At 45.0% G+C, this 13582-nt stretch overlaps 1 protein-coding gene across 1 annotated transcript in view; it reads right to left on the bottom strand.

Annotated features, from left to right (window-relative positions):
- The window catches only part of LOC139443110 (WD repeat and HMG-box DNA-binding protein 1-like), a 37253-nt gene that overhangs the window by 12061 nt on the left and 11610 nt on the right, over positions 1-13582 (bottom strand). Inside the window, exons 8-16 of the mRNA XM_071224053.1 lie at positions 13204-13310; positions 12609-12693; positions 11900-11938; positions 7945-8143; positions 7653-7822; positions 4714-4898; positions 1937-2018; positions 804-969; positions 262-379 (exon numbers count right to left, since the gene is read on the bottom strand). Of these exons, the coding sequence (XP_071080154.1) occupies positions 262-379; positions 804-969; positions 1937-2018; positions 4714-4898; positions 7653-7822; positions 7945-8143; positions 11900-11938; positions 12609-12693; positions 13204-13310 (1151 nt within the window). The remainder of the gene's footprint in view (positions 1-261; positions 380-803; positions 970-1936; positions 2019-4713; positions 4899-7652; positions 7823-7944; positions 8144-11899; positions 11939-12608; positions 12694-13203; positions 13311-13582) is intronic.

Genomic DNA, 13582 nt, shown 5'->3' with positions numbered 1-13582 from the left:
AAGGCCTATATCTGTACTCACCCAGTGTAGACCTGAAGGCCTATATCTGTACTCACCCAGTGTAGACCTGAAGGCCTATATCTGTACTCACCCTAGATAATGCAGTGTAGACCTGAAGGCCTATATCTGTACTCACCCAGTGTAGACCTGAAGGCCTATATCTGTACTCACCCTAGATAATGCAGTGTAGACCTGAAGGCCTATATCTGTACTCACCCTAGATAATGCAGTGTAGACCTGAAGGCCTATATCTGTACTCACCCTAGCCACTGCAGTGTAGATTTGGGCGACATGGAGAGTGGGCTTCCATTCAGCAAAGTTTTCTTTTGACTCCCAACTTCTGTGATTATAACACCCAAAAACTGGTCTCCAGGAATTCCTACAAGAGATCATTCTGTCATCTTGTGTGCAACTAAATATCAATGAGAAAGAAACCAAGTCAAAGGTAAAACTATAGTGGTATGGTCAGTTGGTAAAAACTGTAGATACTATTTGCTGTTTGATAGTTTTCTTGACAACTAATTGTAGATCTATTAAAGATTTCAGGGTTTCAACTGAAAAATAAAGATATTCTTTTTGGCATAAGATGTAATTAAGAACATGACGAGATGCAGTTAAGAATAACGAATCTATTTGAAAGAACTGACTTGCACAGTTGTTGGTGATGCGTATGTGCTATCTGTCGTAGGAAAAAAATACAATATTACAATATCACCGAAAGCCTTGTCTTCTGATGTTGCACTGGGTCGACGGAGCGGAGATGGCAGTGTCGTACATTGTCAGAAGCATTGTCATAAACCTACCCATGCCAGCGTGGTATGTTATCAGGAGCGTAATGTCGTGGCCTGCAAGGGAGACAACTGGGCCAGGGATGGAGAAGAGATCCTGCTGGACGCCAGCTTCACTGAATATCCTCAGATTCCTGGCATCAGTAGCTACGGCAACCCAGCCAGCACCGGCCGTGACCGCCTATGGAGAAAATTGGCAGGTTTAGTGCCCAAGTCAGTTCTTTCATATCAACACTATGACAGCAGTAGAAATCAATAATACAGCTACATTGTATTTCACAAAGTCTGGCTGTAGTTAGCAATATTACAGAAGGCTATTGTCAGTAATAGTATCACAGTCCACATTGTTACAACTGTATCAGTCAATGATGTTCGAGCTACTGTGTTAGAGATACATTAAACAGATGCCTGTTGACAGCAAACATACAGTGACACCCTGAACAAGCCACACTGCTGGGGAATAATGGTGCAGTCATCATGGTCACATACTGAAACACCAATCTCATTAAAATCAGACCTTAGTTCTCGCTACCGCTAAACAAACATCTGAAGCCATCCCATTAGGGGTCACGTCAGAACGACCTTTCATCCGACCAATCCGTGCATCGCTTACCAGATTATGAAAGTGACAGTCAGAATGTGATTTCTAATCATGCAATCGCGAAAACTTTAACATGGGGTATTCCGAACGATAGTTACGGGTCTAACAACTGAATCCTTACAATCTAGACCTTTCATTAGCCATTCCAGAATTTTTTTGTGTTCAGGATTCAAATTTGCAATAAAGAATTTGTCAAAATATGTTTCGAAGCGTAGTCGCCAATTTGAAATTTGTGCTGTAAAGCATGAGAAGGCTGCCTTCTGATTGGTCATTCCATTGGTCGGTCAAAGTTTGCGCAAGGTCGGTCTGACGTGACCCGTAATGGGATCTCCTCAGATCTTTGTTTAGCGGCAGCGAGAACTAAGATCTGATTTTAATGAGATTGACTGAAACACCCGCTTATTGTGAACTGGATGCTAGTCAGTTCTTCTGTGAGGTGGGATGGGCACATGGACAGGTTACAAAAACAAATAGAGTACACAATCTGGGACTTGTTACAGGGACTTATTGTTGGGTTCATCAAGTTCACCGAGTTGAAAACACTGACCTGGGCCTCTTCTCCCTCCGGCAGACATACCGTCCATTCCTTGCTGCTGTCCCATGACCCAAAATGCATGCACATCACCTTACTGAAACATGGAATACAATGCACATCACCTTACTGAAACATGGAATACAATGCACATCACCTTACTGAAACATGGAATACAATGCACATCACCTTACTGAAACATGGAATACAATGCACATCACCTTCCTGAAACATGGAATACAATGCACATCACCTTACTGAAACATGGAATACAATGCACATCACCTTACTGAAACATAGAATACAATGCACATCACCTTACAGAAACATGGAATATGACATCACCTTACTGAAACATGGAATATGACATCACCTTACTGAAACATGGATTGGACAGCACATCACCTTACTAAAACATGGATTGGACAGCACATCACCTTACTGAAACACCTTACTGAATACAATGCACATCACCGTACTGAACGTGGAATTTGACATCACCTTACTGAAATATGGAAAAGACATCACTTTACTGAAACATGGAATAGACAGCACCTCACTGAAACGGAATAGACAGCACGTTACTGAAACATGGAATAGACAGCACATCACCTTACTGAAACATGGAATACAATGCACATCACCTTACTGAAACATGGAATACAATGCACATCACCTTACTGAAACATGGAATACAATGCACATCACCTTCCTGAAACATGGAATACAATGCACATCACCTTACTGAAACATGGAATACAATGCACATCACCTTACTGAAACATAGAATACAATGCACATCACCTTACAGAAACATGGAATATGACATCACCTTACTGAAACATGGATTGGACAGCACATCACCTTACTAAAACATGGATTGGACAGCACATCACCTTACTGAAACACCTTACTGAATACAATGCACATCACCGTACTGAACGTGGAATATGACATCACCTTACTGAAATATGGAAAAGACATCACTTTACTGAAACATGGAATAGACAGCACCTTACTGAAACGGAATAGACAGCACATTACTGAAACATGGAATAGACAGCACCTTACTGAAACGGAATAGACAACACATTAGTGAAACATGGAATAGACAGCACATTACTGAAACATGGAATAGACAGCACATTACTGAAACATGGAATAGACAGCACATTACTGAAACATGGAATAGACAGCACATTACTGAAACATGGAATAGACAGCACATTACTGAAACATGGAATAGACAGCACACCACCTTATTGAAACATGGAATACAATGCACATCACCTTACTGAACGTGGAATATGACATCAACTTACTGAAATATCGAATAGACAGCACATCACCTTACTGAAACATCGAATAGACAGCACATTACTGAAACATGGACTAGACAGCACATCCCCCTACTGAAAAACATGGAATATGACATAATCTTACTGAAACATGGAATAGACATCACCTTACTGAAACATGAAATAGACATCACCTTACTGAAACATGGAATAGACATCACCTTACTGAAACATGGAATACAATGCACATCATCGTACTGAACGTGGAATATGACATCACCTTACTGAAACATGGAATAGACAGCACATCACCTTACTGAAACATGGAATAGACAGCACATTACTGAAACATGGAATAGACATCACCTTACTGAAACATGGAATACAATGCACATCATCGTACTGAACGTGGAATATGACATCACCTTACTGAAACATGGAATAGACAGCACATCACCTTACTGAAACATGGAAGAGACATCACCTTACTGAAACATGGAATAGACATCACCTTACTGAAACATGGAAGAGACAGCACCTTACTGAAACATGGAAGAGACATCACCTTACTGAAACATGGAAGAGACATCACCTTACTGAAACATGGAATAGACAGCACATCACCTTACTGAAACATGGAATAGACATCACCTTACTGAAACATGGACTAGACATCACCTTACTGAAACATGGAATAGACATCACCTTACTGAAACATAGAATAGACATCACCTTACTGAAACATGGAATAGACATCACCTTACTAAAACATAGAATAGACATCACCTTACTGAAACATGGAATAGACATCACCTTACTGAAACATAGAATAGACATCTCCTTACTGAAACATGGAATACAATGCACATCATCGTACTGAACGTGGAATATGACATCACCTTACTGAAACATGGAATAGACTGCACATCACCTTACTGAAACATGGAAGAGACATCACCTTACTGAAACATGGAATAGACATCACTTTACTGAAACATGGAAGAGACAGCACCTTACTGAAACATGGAAGAGACATCACCTTACTGAAACATGGAAGAGACATCACCTTACTGAAACATGGAATAGACATCACCTTACTGAAACATAGAATAGACATCACCTTACTGAAACATGGAAGAGACATCACCTTACTGAAACATGGAAGAGACATCACCTTTCTGAAACATGGAAGAGACATCACCTTACTGAAACATGGACTAGACGGCACATCACCTTACTGAAACATGGAATAGACATCCCCTTACTGAAACATGGAATAGACGGCACATCACCTTACTGAAACATGGAATAGACAGCACATCCCCTTACTGAAACATGGAATAGACATCACCTTACTGAAACATGGAATAAACATCACCTTCCTGAAACATGGAATATGACATCCCCTTACTGAAACATGGAATAGACATCACCTTCCTGAAACATGGAACAGACAGAGAATGAGATTTCTGAGAATATACTCTCTGCACGTACCTGGGGGTGTCGTCATCAGCTGAGCAGGCCAGCACCAGTGCCGTGGGGGTGAGGGTGGCCAGGTGACAGTCCAGGCTGTTTGTCAGGTGCATGGCGTGGTGCGTGGCCGTGCTGTGGAACTCCACATCAATGGAGTTCTCCTCATCACTCACGTATTGCTTCACGATGCCCACATCATTCCACACCTGACGGCAGACAGCAGGGCCTTTCATACCGATCAACAAAGGGCCTTTCATACCGATCAACATGGGGCCTTTCATACAGATCAACATGGGGCCTTTCACACAGATCAACATGGGGCCTTTCACACAGATCAACGTGGGGCCTTTCACACAGATCAACGTGGGGCCTTTCACACAGATCAACGTGGGGCCTTTCACACAGATCAACAAAGGGCCTTTCACACAGATCAACATGGGGCCTTTCATACAGATCAACAAAGGGCCTTTCACACAGATCAACAAAGGGCCTTTCACACAGATCAACATGGGGGCCTTTCATACAGATCAACATTGGGCCTTTCATACAGATCAACATTGGGCCTTTCACACAGATCAACATGGTGCCTTTCCCACAGATCAACAAAGGGCCTTTCCCACAGATCAACAAAGGGCCTTTCACACAGATCAACAAAGGGCCTTTCACACAGATCAACATTGGGCCTTTCACACAGATCAACATGGGGCCTTTCACACAGATCAACAAAGGGCCTTTCACACAGATCAACAAAGGGCCTTTCATACAGATCAACATGGTGCCTTTCATACAGATCAACATGGGGCCTTTCACACAGATCAACAAAGGGCCTTTCACACAGATCAACAAAGGGCCTTTCACACAGATCAACAAAGGGCCTTTCATACAGATCAACATGGGGCCTTTCAAACAGATCAACATGGGGCCTTTCATACAGATCAACATGGTGCCTTTCACACAGATCAACAAAGGGCCTTTCACACAGATCAACAAAGGGCCTTTCACACAGATCAACAAAGGGCCTTTCATACAGATCAACATGGGGCCTTTCAAACAGATCAACATGGGGCCTTTCATACAGATCAACATGGTGCCTTTCCCACAGATCAACAAAGGGCCTTTCCCACAGATCAACAAAGGGCCTTTCACACAGATCAACAAAGGGCCTTTCACACAGATCAACATTGGGCCTTTCACACAGATCAACATGGGGCCTTTCACACAGATCAACAAAGGGCCTTTCACACAGATCAACAAAGGGCCTTTCACACAGATCAACATGGGGCCTTTCATACAGATCAACAAAGGGCCTTTCACACAGATCAACAAAGGGCCTTTCACACAGATCAACAAAGGGCCTTTCACACAGATCAACATGGGGCCTTTCATACAGATCAACAAAGGGCCTTTCATACAGATCAACAAAGGGCCTTTCACACAGATCAACATGGGGCCTTTCACACAGATCAACAAAGGGCCTTTCACACAGATCAACAAAGGGCCTTTCACACAGATCAACATGGGGGCCTTTCACACAGATCAACATGGGGCCTTTCACACAGATCAACAAAGGGCCTTTCACACAGATCAAAAAAGGGCCTTTCATACAGATCAACATGGGGCCTTTCACACAGATCAACAAAGGGCCTTTCACACAGATCAACAAAAGGCCTTTCACACAGATCAACATGGGGCCTTTCACACAGATCAACATGGGGCCTTTTACACAGATCAACAAAGGGCCTTTCACACAGATAAACAAAGGGCCTTTCACACAGATCAACAAACGGCCTTTCACACAGATCAACAAATGGCCTTTCACACAGATCAACAAAGGGCCTTTCACACAGATCAACAAAGGGCCTTTCACACAGATCAACATGGGGCCTTTCACACAGATCAACATAGCAAGTGAGGCAACCTTGAGGCTTGGCTTTACTTTTGCCCAACTGACTTTGTTCATCATACATCTATCAACTACATCAAGTATGAAGTACATGTTTGGCACTTGATTACAAAATTCATGTCTGAGATCATTTTGAACTTAGGGCACATCACTGGGGTAGAAATACCAAGAAAACATCAAATGAACATTCACTTTCTTCTTCAACTAAATGCATGAAATCTGAACTGGTGTGACGATCTACCATGTATCTGCTTGACAGGTGTGATGACCTACCATGTATCTGCTCAACAGGTGTGATGACCTACCATGTATCTGCTTGACAGGTGTGATGACCTACCATGTATCTGCTCAACAGGTGTGATGACCTACCATGTATCTGCTCAACAGGTGTGATGACCTACCATGTATCTGCTCGACAGGTGTGATGACCTACCATGTATCTGCTGGACAGGTGTGATGACCTACCATGTATCTGCTGGACAGGTGTGATGACCTACCATGTATCTACTGGACAGGTGTGATGACCTACCATGTATCTGCTTGACAGGTGTGACGATCTACCATGTACCTGCTTGAAGGTGTGATGACCTACCATGTATCTGCTCGACAGGTGTGATGACTTACCATGTATCTGCTCGACAGGTGTGATGACCTACCATGTATCTGCTTGACAGGTGTGACAACCTACCATGTACCTGCGCGACAGGTGTGACAACCTACCATGTATCTGCTCGACAGGTGTGATGACTTACCATGTATCTGCTCGACAGGTGTGATGACCTACCATGTATCTGCTTGACAGGTGTGACAACCTACCATGTACCTGCGCGACAGGTGTGACAACCTACCATGTATCTGCTCGACAGGTGTGATGACCTACCATGTACCTGCTCGACAGGTGTGACAACCTACCATGTACCTGCGCGACAGGTGTGATGGCTCGACAGGTGTGATGACCTACCATGTATCTGCTCGACAGGTGTGATGACCTACCATGTATCTGCTCGACAGGTGTGACGACCTACCATGTACCTGCTCGACAGGTGTGACGACCTACCATGTACCTGCTCGACAGGTGTGATGGTGTGGACCCAGGCTGGAAAGGCCTCTGCATGGGAGTTGGCTTGAAGGTGTTGGTCGGCACAATGGTAGCAGGCGGTGGTAAACTGTCTGCTATACTGCTTGCGTCATCTTCCTTTGGTAAGAGCTTGATGTCTTTCAGGAAGTCTAGATATAAGTAGATGTTATATAGATGACTTAATAATGAAGTATTTATAAACAAAGCTTGTTCATATCAAGTTATCAGCATTCCCAGCACAATTTATGTCACAATAAAGGATTATTTGTACCTCCATCATCATCGTCCTCATCATCATCGTCTATCAGTGGCTGGCTTTTCTTTGTGCTTGGCGTCTCCCCTTCCGCAGGATCGGGTGTTCCCTCGTCATCGTTGCCAGGGGCAACGTTACTGGCTTCCAGGAGCAGATCATCATCATCATCAAAAACTCCAGCAAACTGCCCTGCATTCATCTGCTCGTCCCCATCAGGCTGTGGAAGACAAGCAAGCTACACTACATCAAGCATCAGCTACCCAGTGTATATACATCTACAGCTTCAGAAATTGAAGCATTGAGAATTGTTTCAGAATTACAGCTCTCAAATGCAATCATATATTTACTTACTTTAGTAGTCTCAGGCAGGTGTACTAGTGTGAATTTCAAAGTACTGTAATAAATACACTGGATCCATTTGCCTTCATAGCTTTGTATCGAATCTGGTTTGAATTCTGGTAAGAATAGATGTCTAAATTACTGAGTTCTTTCAAGCTTGAAACAGGCAGTTGTATCCCCAGTGCTCAAATACAACGTAATTCTTGTGGAATCCCACAAGGCAGAACATCCCCGATCCAGCATCACCAGTCAGGCGACCTCCTCTTTCAGCTGACACTTCATCCAGTAGTGCCTTCTGATTTAATATGTCAAGGGCTTGTCTGTAAGACGCTGCAATATTTTTTGAAGATCTACCCCGAATGACAGAAGAGAGATTATGATTGGTTGTTGATTTCAAGGTCAAGGAGAAATATTTTGTGCTTAGAAAGATGGAGATACGGCAGTGATGGGTCCAGGGTGTTCATCACAATACCACGGGAGACAGAACACACTGGGCTATGAAGGGTGCACCAAGAGACATGACACACTGGACTATGAAGGGTGCACCAAGAGACATGACACACTGGGCTATGAAGGGTGCACCAAGAGACAGAACACACTGGGCTATGAAGAGTGCACCAAGAGACATGACACACTGGGCTATGAAGGGTGCACCAAGAGACATGACACACTGGGCTATGAAGGGTGCACCAAGAGACAGAACACACTGGGCTATGAAGGGTGCACCAAGAGACATGACACACTGGGCTATGAAGGGTGCACCAAGAGACAGAACACACTGGGCTATGAAGGGTGCACCAAGAGACATGACACACTGGGCTATGAAGGGTGCACCAAGAGACATGACACACTGGGCTATGAAGGGTGCACCAAGAGACAGAACACACTGGGCTATGAAGGGTGCACCAAGAGACATGACACACTGGGCTATGAAGGGTGCACCAAGAGATAGAACACACTGGGCTATGAAGGGTGCACCAAGAGACAGAACACACTGGGCTATGAAGGGTGCACCAAGAGACATGACACACTGGGCTATGAAGGGTGCACCAAGAGACATGACACACTGGGCTATGAAGGGTGCACCAAGAGACAGAACACACTGGGCTATGAAGGGTGCACCAAGAGACAGAACACACTGGGCTATGAAGGGTGCACCAAGAGACATGACACACTGGGCTATGAAGGGTGCACCAAGAGACATGACACACTGGGCTATGAAGGGTGCACCAAGAGACATGACACACTGGGCTATGAAGGGTGCACCAAGAGACATGACACACTGGGCTATGAAGGGTGCACCAAGAGACATGACACACTGGGCTATGAAGGGTGCACCAAGAGACATGACACACTGGGCTATGGAGGGTGCACCAAGAGACATGACACACTGGGCTATGAAGGGTGCACCAAGAGACAGAACACACTGGGCTATGAAGGGTGCACCAAGAGACAGAACACACTGGGCTATGGAGGGTGCACCAAGAGACATGACACACTGGGCTATGAAGGGTGCACCAAGAGACAGAACACACTGGGCTATGAAGAGTGCACCAAGAGACAGAACACACTGGGCTATGAAGGGTGCACCAAGAGACATGACACACTGGGCTATGAAGGGTGCACCAAGAGACAGAACACACTGGGCTATGAAGGGTGCACCAAGAGACAAGACACACTGGGCTATGGAGGGTGCACCAAGAGACATGACACACTGGGCTATGAAGGGTGCACCAAGAGACAGAACACACTGGGCTATGAAGGGTGCACCAAGAGACATGACACACTGGGCTATGAAGGGTGCACCAAGAGACATGACACACTGGGCTATGAAGGGTGCACCAAGAGACATGACACACTGGGCTATGAAGGGTGCACCAAGAGATAGAACACACTGGGCTATGAAGTGTGCACCAAGAGACAGAACACACTGGGCTATGAAGGGTGCACCAAGAGACATGACACACTGGGCTATGAAGGGTGCACCAAGAGACATGACACACTGGGCCATGAAGGGTGCACCAAGAGACAGAACACACTGGGCTATGAAGGGTGCACCAAGAGACAGAACACACTGGGCTATGAAGGGTGCACCAAGAGATAGAACACACTGGGCTATGAAGGGTGCACCAAGAGACATGACACACTGGGCTATGAAGGGTGCACCAAGAGACATGACACACTGGGCTATGAAGGGTGCACCAAGAGACAGAACACACTGGGCTATGAAGGGTGCACCAAGAGACATGACACACTGGGCTATGAAGGGTGCACCAAGAGACATGACACACTGGGCCATGAAGGGTGCACCAAGAGACAGAACACACTGGGCTATGAAGGGTGCACCAAGAGACAGAACACACTGGGCTATGAAGGGTGCACCAAGAGATAGAACACACTGGGCTATGAAGGGTGCACCAAGAGACATGACACACTGGGCTATGAAGGGTGCACCAAGAGACATGACACACTGGGCTATGAAGGGTGCACCAAGAGACATGACACACTGGGCCATGAAGGGTGCACCAAGAGACATGACACACTGGGCCATGAAGGCTGCACCAAGAGACAGAACACACTGGGCTATGAAGGGTGCACCAAGAGACATGACACACTGGGCTATGAAGGGTGCACCAAGAGACAGAACACACTGGGCTATGAAGGGTGCACCAAGAGACAGAACACACTGGGCTATGAAGGGTGCACCAAGAGACATGACACACTGGGCCATGAAGGGTGTACCAAGAGACATGACACACTGGGCTATGAAGGGTGCACCAAGAGACAGAACACACTGGGCTATGAAGGGTGCACCAAGAGACATGACACACTGGGCTATGAAGGGTGCACCAAGAGACAGAACACACTGGGCTATGAAGGGTGCACCAAGAGACATGACACACTGGGCTATGAAGGGTGCACCAAGAGACATGACACACTGGGCCATGAAGGCTGCACGAAGAGACAGAACACAACACAGTTTCATCATCCATGCAAGTTCATAAAGCTGTGAAAAAAATAACCATTTTCAACAGACATAGGCAAGGGAAACATAAACATTGACAGAAAATGTCATCACCCCAACAAATTAAACTTTAATGTTAACAAAAACTATATTAACGTCTTTACTAGACTTAGGATTCCTATTCACATGTCAAAAGTATTCTTTTCAACATGGCTGTTGTAGAAACCATTTTGTTAGATCAGAATTTTGCATGCATTATCAACTGCCACCATTTCTGGGATCATCGAGCAGTTCCTAACATACAGGTGACCGACACGAAGTGTGTGAAACATTGTGACACTGACTCCCAGGTTGCGTGGGCATGTTTGTGTAGACTACATCACCTGAACGAGGCCGACCTTTCCTGACCCTTGAAAACCGGGATGGAATAGGTCTTCAGCAACCTCTGCGACTAACAGCCGACTAAGCTTGTCGTAAGAGGCAATAAACAGTGGTCATGCTTGCTGACTTGGTTGATGCATGTCATTGTTTCCAAAATGCTTGGATCGATGCTGATGATATCAATCAATGGATTGTCGAACGACTATTTACAGTCCACCGTCATAAAGCTGGAATATTTCTGAGTGCGGCATTAAACAACAGACAAAAAAAGACGAACAAAAAGTTTACCTTATCTGTCGTTGCCAGGTCAAGCACCCCTAGCTGTCCCTGTGTAACAGAAAACGTCAGTGTGAGAGAGAGTGCACCAACAATACCAACAGTCAGCACTGGCTGTATGAAGTACCGAGGCACTGGGACATACTACAGACTGGAATAAATGCAGCAAAACATGCAGCTGTAAATATGCATTCTCATTGTGGTATCCTGAGATCGGAATCCTATATGTTTCCTAAGAAATTAGACAGACTTATCTTGTAGTTCCACATAATTGTTTACTTCAGAGCGTCGATGAAAATGTCCGCCATAACAAGCAACTGACAACGTTACCCAACATGCATCGGCTAAGGTCTTATTGAGTGAGATTGCAAGGGTCAATTCATGTACAATGATTATTTACATAAAGGTTACAATACTGGGAATGTACTTGTTGCCCTAACATGGTATCTTGCCACTCGCCACACTTGTTTTTTCAAACTACTGACTCTTAAGAACATCAGACTGTCATGAATGACATCAGGTTTAAATCTTCAGAATGGAGGCTAACTTGTCAACTTCTTGTCCATGTCAATCGCTGCATATTCACAGCATCCAATATATTATATTTGATTCTAGGGCCAACTGCTGTGGAAAACTGCCCTATAGAAAAATTGAGACCTCTGAAACAGCCATGTTCTCCCCTACTGGGTGAACATACACCTGCGCATGGTACCACACCTACCTCCGTATCACAGAGCGCGAGCTGGGAGGAGTTGCTAGGGTTCCAGGCTAGAGCACAGATGTTCAGACCCTTGTCATGCCGCTGCCTGGAAGAAGACGGAGATGTGCCGAATCTCACAACAATGCAATCTATTGAAACCCTGTTAGTTTGGAAATACATTCACAACACTGGACAGTTTCTCTGATGCCCTGCCCTGGGTAGTATACATCCACAGACGACAGTCAACACAGTAGAGGCATCACTGTCATCTGGAGCAACGACAGACATGCCATGCTGGGGAGCTTAAACCCTCAATAGATAACCCACTTCAAGTTGTGTCAATAGTTTCAAGATTTGTCAATCTGCATACTTATGAAAGACATGAAAGTATCCGTTTCACTGAAGTAGAATCATAGTGAGTGAGTGAGTGAGTGAGTGAGTGAGTGAGTGAGTGAGTGAGTGAGTGTGGTTTTATGCTGCTTTTAAGAGTATTCCACCAATATCACAGCAGGGGACACCAGAAATGGGATTCACACATTGTACCCATGTGGGGAATCGAACCCGGGCCTTCAGTGTGACGCTGTAAGCATGAAGTAAATAACTGCGATGTACTTACTTTTCTACACACTTGCGTGTGTTCCAATCGAAGACAACGATAGACCCATCACAGCATGCAGCAGCCAGCAGGTTACCGGCAGGCGAAAATGTTAAGATGGACACAGTCTGAAGGACAACGGGAGAATGTTAAGATGGACGCAGTCTGAAGGACAACAGGAGAATGTTAAGATGGACACAGTCTGAAGGACAACGGGATAATGTTAAGATGGACACAGTCTGAAGGACAACGGGAGAATGTTAAGATGGACGCAGTCTGAAGGACAACGGGAGAATGTTAAGATGGACACAGTCTGAAGGACAACGGGAGAATGTTAAGATGGACACAGTCTGAAGGACAACGGGAGAATGTTAAGGCCGACGCAGTCTGAAGGACAACG

This window comes from Haliotis cracherodii, unplaced genomic scaffold (assembly GCF_022045235.1).
Source record: "Haliotis cracherodii isolate W230 unplaced genomic scaffold, xgHalCrac1.p SCAF_5, whole genome shotgun sequence".
In the NCBI taxonomy this organism is placed as follows: Eukaryota; Metazoa; Mollusca; class Gastropoda; order Lepetellida; family Haliotidae; genus Haliotis; species Haliotis cracherodii.
This window is presented reverse-complemented; position numbering and strand designations above follow the sequence as displayed.